The sequence below is a fragment of the Pagrus pagrus genome (genome assembly GCF_965226575.1).
Source record: "Pagrus pagrus genome assembly, chromosome: 14".
Classification (NCBI taxonomy): domain Eukaryota; kingdom Metazoa; phylum Chordata; class Actinopteri; order Spariformes; family Sparidae; genus Pagrus; species Pagrus pagrus.
The window spans coordinates 11,961,917-11,968,971 of NC_140198.1; the positions used below are offsets into that span (position 1 = coordinate 11,961,917).

Here is a 7,055-nt window from a genome sequence, read left to right on the forward strand (position 1 = left end):
AGAAGACGTTTTTATACTCCTGTTTATTTTATTTTTTTTAATTTCAAACATTTTTGTAAAAAGATTTAATATCTGTAAAGTATTTATTGACGACTCAAAAATCATTCTTAATAAATTGAACATTTTTATTTACTGCACCTTTTGGCACTGTGATTATTATGATGAAATGTTTCAATACTTTAAAAGATTAGGACTAAAGAAAGAATGAACAATACAGGCAATATTGGTACAAAAAAAGGTTTATTGTCATATTTACAGCCAGGACGTCAGGGATGTGATGAGGAAAACACAAAAAGGTAGATCTCAATAAATGAAAAGGAGTTGAAAAGTCCAAGAGAGCTGTAAACCTGACAAGATCTGAAAGAAATCACATCCCCCGTTTCCAAGAGCTTCAGGTGCTACTTGTTCATAAGGAGGGGAAACACCTTCCCCGGACACTTCCCCTTCTTCATCCATAACTTAAAATAAGCGTTGACAATAAGCGCAGACGATGAAGAAGCAACCAAAGAACAAACTGTAAAATGAGCGTTTCATCATCATCCCTCATTCTCACTTTGTTCGTTAACATTTCAAGTTACCAAAAACAGTTCAATAAAAGCTCTAAACAAAACACAGACCGACGAGTTCTGCATCAAAAAACAAAAACTAGAACCGACTGACTGTGTGCAACCTTGTGTGCCGCCACAGTGGTGGCATGTAACAATGGAGATACACTTCTGGGCAAATATGCTCACACACCAATCCACCTGACCATCTATGTGCCTTCAGTACTGTGCATGTATACAGTACACATGTGACATCCTCTAACCCACAGGCCTGCCGCTAGCGAAGGAACGACAGATTTCTGCTACGACCAGTCTTGATCTCAACAGCTTTTTATGTCGAAGCAGCTTTGAGGATTATTGCATATTATCATTAAATTGTGTGGGTTGCAGATGTCAATTTGATGTTGAATGTACTGCAGTAAGGTTCGTACTTGGACTGGGAGCTCGGGGACCAGGGGACTGTTGTTGTTTACACTGCTAGCATAAGGGGCTTTGTACCAGTGCTAGCCGGTCAGCATGCTAACTTCAGTAGATATCTCTGCAACAGGCGATATAGATTTCATAACGTCAAAACTGAATTTTCTTCATTCTGTTGATAATTTTTGTTAATGTTTTCAACTTAAATTCTAAACACATTGCACCTTTAAATTGTGGATATATCCTAAGTTCGTGAAGACACTTTTAGATACATGTTATGTAACTTGTTCCTATTCATTATTTTCTGTTGAACTTCAGATTTAATCCTTTTCAATCCTTCCTTCTCAAAGATGTAAACTTAAGCGTTGTACAGGGTGGACGACAACTTAACCGTAATGAAATTATATTTGTCTTTTTTTAACTTACTTGGTAGAACAAAGATGCTTGATAATCAAAGTATTTACTATTTTTTAGTCATGTTTTCACGTTAAGTAACGTGAAAATGCTGTAAACCTCAGCCATCTGGAAGATCGAGCAGGTTTAACAGATCTCAGATATTTTCAGAAGCTGTTTGACTGGATTTCAAGATGTATTTTAGACTAGTTGGCATGTAGAAGTAGTTTTTTAACCCACACAGGTTTTACCACACTGACTGGTAGTAACTGCAATTATTTCTGTAATAAATGCAAACAACAGTTGAAAAAAAAAAAAAAAGTGCGAGATTCGGGGGAGAGACAGAGAACATGCAAATATAGAAATTGGGAAGCCCATCTCAGTCCTGAGCTTTTGAGTGTTGTCGGCTGGAGGGTTAGTGTTGGATCTGTCGTAAGGTTTGAAATGAAGGACTTGTTATAGTCAAGTTTGTGTGCGTGTGTGTGTGTGTTTTATGTGTGTGTGTGTGAGAAGTGGACCATGGGATGGTCGCGCCCAGCCCCAGTCTTTGCCGAGGATGCGGTCCCCCCTCAGTGGTGCTGCCTCTTAGATAGGTACCTATAGACACACATGTACATATTTCAGATTTTAGACATATTTCGATGAATTCATTTTGATCTCAGACAGTGATGAGAGAAATGTGATTGTCCCCAAGGGGAAATTTGTCCTGGGCACAGTGTTTGCTCACATAAAAAAACAAAACAAAACAAAAAAAAAAGCGTTTGACACAATGCTAGACAGTTGCTTCATAAGAGAGCATCTTAAAACATAAAAGAAACACAGCCGCTTGAAAAAGATCCTGGAAGAAGAGCTACAAGTTGCTGTTTTCCACAAAGATTTAGCATTAGAGTTCAGAGGATTGATGGAGACTGAAACAAAGATTGCTTCAAGCGGCTTGATTTGCACTGACACAGAGGCCTCGTCTTGATGGCAGAGGATCATATTCAGAGACGAGGGCTGTGACTGTCTATTTGTACAGGCTCTGTATGGACTCATATTCTCTTTCCTATTTATTCTATGTTAGACTTAATTCGCTGTGCAATAACCCCTATTATGTGCAATCCGTTCTTTTACATTACTACGTTTATTACTGTGCATCACAGTTATCTCTGTGCAATACATACACTCAGATACTGCAACAATTCTGGTGCAATGATTTACATATTCTAATGCATATTGCATTATGTTGATTATTTATTTCCTTGTTCCAGATTACTATCTTTACTCTAGAATTTCTACCTACTATTTGGCTGTAGATGTTTGTTTACTGTAGTCGTTTTATTGTTGTACGTTTCATATTATATGTTTATATTGAAATTGCATTAGAAAATAGTCTCTGCTGCAGTCCATTGTCCAGGTTTTCAATGTGGTTGTCCAGTTATTATTGTGTGTGTTCTGGATGTACATTTGTTTTAATCATTTTCTTGTAAAAAAGAAGTTCTAACAGGTTTTACAAGCATCTCACTACTACTTTGCAATCGTCCTTATTATTGTCAAGCATGTGTGTGCGTACCTCTCCCAGTGTTTATGGTTGAGTCCACTGAAGTCTTCAAGCTTGGCGATTTCTTTGAGGTACTGAGCCAGTTTATACAGCTCCCTGTCCTTCTCCCTGTTAAGATGGGCCTTCATGAAGGGCCGGATCTATCAAACACAGACACACACAGAATAAGTTTCAGCAAAATGTGAGCATAAAGCCAACAATGATGGGGAAGAGAAGAGAAACGATGCAGTGATGCTGGCCGGCTACCTTTAGTCCATTCTGTGGATTCATGAGGAAGTTTCGTCCGATGTCATCAAACATTATGGTGTTCTTCCTGTTGTAAAACTCTCCGTACTTCCCCCATATCACACCCAGAGGCTTCACCTGGACACACACGTCAGCAAACACACTATATAAGTGCTTTTATCTTATCACAAAGCCAAAAACACCAGGAAGAGACATGTTATTATTTCTGTGTGCGTGTGGCCCTTTCTCTAATTGATACTTCACCACGAGTGTCACTGCACACAAACTCACACCTTCAGCTGTGGAAGGCTCTCCAGAGGATACCATGCATGCCGGGCATGGTGCAGTATACATTCTTATACTGTTGTTGCAAGTTGAGTGAATAATAAAACGTGTTTTCCCCTTTTTCTAAATTTATACTCACTGCGTATCCTGTGCTTAAAGCCCACCACACAATGAAATATATAGAAAAAATACACATAAATGCTTCTGTTGCATCAGTAATGTGTGTTACTGCCGCAGTGAAACAGGCCGATATTTATAATTTATGATTTGTACCAACCTCAACAACTCCTCTCTTAGGGGTGTGTACTGTGATCATCGCTGCACTGTCCAACATGAACGTTATCTTGTAGTTTGGGTTGTCTGTCACTCCCAGCTCCTACACACATACGGACACACAGACAAACACACACACACACACATAGGCAGACAGTAGTGTGAGTTTCTGTTCCCCTCTAAACCCTCAATACTGGAGGTTAAATGGATTAACACTGCCACCTTTTGGCAAGAAAGAAGTGACAGTACAGTCATGGTGACAGTCAGATAGTGATAATCAGATTTCTGAAGACAACACTTATATGAACCAAGATTATTATAGTGAACTAAAACTAAACCAAAAGTTTAAAACTAAATGTGAAAAAACATTTGAGTTAACTGAGATCAAGAAAATTATGAAATTATTTTGTGTACTCACAAAACCAATTCAAATAAAATACAAAATACAGGAATTGTCATTAGTTTTAGTCTATCAGTTTGGAAGGAGTTACATGTGTTTTATTCACATGACAGTGATTTAATTGCAGTCACAGTGTTGTGCTTGTGTTGCAATACCTATTCTGAACTTCTTAAATCTTGCCCCCGACAAATATCCCCCTTAATGTAATGGAAAAAACTAAAACCAACGCTGAAACTACTCAAAAATTACTTGTAAACCAAACGTTTTTAAAAAATCAAGGAGGACAAGACAAAAGGACAAGTGAAATACTTACTTTCATTTTGGCATCAATCCACTTCATACTTGTAGCAGCTAAGGAGAGAAAGAACATGTGTAAGATGTATATTCCAAAAGATTCCTGAGAACCAACACACAGAGGAAATCAAAAACAAAAAATAGTTATAACATAGTAAGTAGTCAATGGATGTAAAACAAAAACTGTTGTAGTGAGGTAATCTAGTGACCTACGAGTAACAATATTTTTCTACTCATCTACAGTAATGCATGCAAATAGGTCCAGTTAACACCTTGGAGAGTAGAGGAGAGGAGAGGAGAGGAGAGAGATACATACACCAGATGACAATGTCGTAGTCCTCGTAGGCTGATGTCAGAAACTCGTGAAGGTATGGTCTCATCAGCTCCTGACCCGTTTCTGCACATGACTTGTGATCTAAACACACACAGCATGCAGACATCAATGCACAATGTCCTGGATTAAATCAGCAACTGATAGGCTTTCAAACAGCGATGGATTTAGAGTTTGTTAAGCATCTTGTTGTATTAACTACAACCACAGGAGGAGTCAGCAAAATACAATTTTTGGACCCTGTGGCCCTCTCTTAACATATGCCTGTGCACACATGAAGAGAAGAAAAAGTGGAGATCCGATATTACAGTAACATGCAGCCATACGGTCAGTTGTTTCCCAGTCATATTCTTACCGAACAGTGTGTAGTCCACGTCCAGTACCAGCAGCCTCTTTCCTTCTCTGGGAGGGTTCAGCTCCTCCACCTTGTAGTCTTTCACTCTGCGGGCTATTTTAGCCAGGTTCTCCTCTCTAGACACGCAGCCAAACATTTGTATCTCAGACACACACAGACATATTCCCTCACGCCCTCTCACAAATTTTGCTTCTACACAGCCAGACACATTTAAAAAAAAAAAAAAAATCACATTTAAACATCTAACCTGTTCTCCACTTCAATGACCTCCTCCTCGATGTCAAAATCATTGACCACATCATCGTTTTCAGGGGGAGGGGCTAAAACGTCTTCCTTCACAAAACAAAACAGACACGCACAGTTTAAAGAGCAGCAGTGAGCCAAGGGACACCTTTATCACAACACAGTAAATAAGTCTAGTTAGGGGACATTTCGGCCTACAAACATGAAAACACTGTAGTCAGCAGCTAGCGGTTGATCTACTTATTCCCTCAACATCTTTTATGTCCAATAAAGCTGCAGATCAGCCAGTTATTCAGGCACATCACCAGTTATCTGAGCAAACAGTCCTTTAGTCAGCGTCCCAACCAAATGTCTACGTAGTCAGTTAATTCCTCTATCACGCTTTCACCTACCAGGCTCTCCTCTCTGGTACCCATCATCATGATCTTGGTGTTTGGCTTCAGCTTCAAAGAGCCCAGCTTCACCTCATCCTCTGCGGGTTTACCTGAAGGCAGAAATGAAAGGCATCAGACTGAGAAATAGACACGCTTGAGCCAAAACCCCCCAGCTAATTATGAATGTGGGTTAACATAGCCAAAGCCTGTGGAAGTGAAATTATTTGATCTGAAGTTTCATATCAATCGTTAACAGTAAAGCGACAGCACACAGAGATATGAAGTCCTGATATCCTGCGCACCAGGTTTTTATATTATATGGCATTATTTACCCTAGCTCCTCCAAGTATAATGCACTCATGATCACTGATGCCCTCTCACCTTTGACCTTGAGTCCCAGTAGTTTCTGTCTCTCTGGCAGCACCCCGGTCAAGGTCTTAATGGACTGTTTCAGGTCCATCACTGTGTCCTCCTCAGACAGAGAGCTGATGGAGTACTCCTGACCTCCCCACTTTATGATCACTGACACCGACATGGCACACACGGGCTCTTCACACACATACACACGCACACACTCGGCTGCAGCTGGAGTGATGTATGCACAGGCACAGACGAGTGCACACACTTAGAAGCGGATATTTCCAGCTACAGTCACAAGCATGCGGACGGACTCCTAGCAAAAAGAGGGGATAGTAACAGGGGATGAGTCAGGATGGCACACTGTAGCTGGAGCAGAAACACAGAAAGTAGCTGATGGTGAAACGCTGAGATTGAAACATGACACCACCGTTGTTGAGCATGTGTTGTTTTGCTCGGCTAATTCAAGACACGACGGCCAAATGCCCCCTAATCAGAGCAAACACCGACAATCTCTGGTGTTGATATTTTTAGCATGAGATGGCTAACACTGACTAGCAACAATGTAAACACGCGAGGTAACCTGCCAACTAGCTAGCATTAGCTGACTGTGCTACACGGCTAAAGTATCCTTACCCGGCTGAACAAGCTAACATGTGATTATCGGCAAACACTGTCAAATTTCGTCGACAAGTGAAATGAATGAATGAAGTTTGCCCGTCGGTTTCATTCATCGGCAGGCGCACGCACGCTCTGTTCTTCCTGGCGTCCCGAAAACTGCCGGTAGTGACGTAGGAGAAACTTCGTAACCATAGTGACCACATCTCCATAGATTAACATAAAACCGTTTGATACTTCATCCGGAAAAGAAAAGAAAAGAAAAGAAAATGGAAGAAAAGAAAAGAAATAAAGGAAAGAAAAGAAAACACAATAAATAAAGGAAAGAAAAGAAAACAAAAGAAATAAAGGAAAGAAAAGAAAAAGAAAAGGGGGAAAAAAAAGAAATAAAGAAACAAAATACAA

At 40.0% G+C, this 7,055-nt stretch overlaps 1 protein-coding gene across 1 annotated transcript; it reads right to left on the reverse strand.

Moving 5' to 3' along the window:
• Nucleotides 1-221: 221 nt before the first annotated feature.
• Nucleotides 222-6,823, reverse strand: ublcp1 (ubiquitin-like domain containing CTD phosphatase 1). The gene is made up of 11 exons (XM_084374477.1): nt 6,669-6,823; nt 6,057-6,348; nt 5,694-5,785; nt 5,306-5,391; nt 5,059-5,174; nt 4,689-4,787; nt 4,392-4,429; nt 3,683-3,781; nt 3,142-3,258; nt 2,908-3,035; nt 222-1,952 (listed from the first exon to the last, which is right to left on the reverse strand). Exons 2-11 carry the CDS (start codon nt 6,208-6,210, stop codon nt 1,925-1,927), a joined length of 957 nt encoding a protein of 318 aa, XP_084230603.1. The 5' UTR covers nt 6,211-6,348; nt 6,669-6,823; the 3' UTR covers nt 222-1,924.
• Nucleotides 6,824-7,055: the final 232 nt, after the last annotated feature.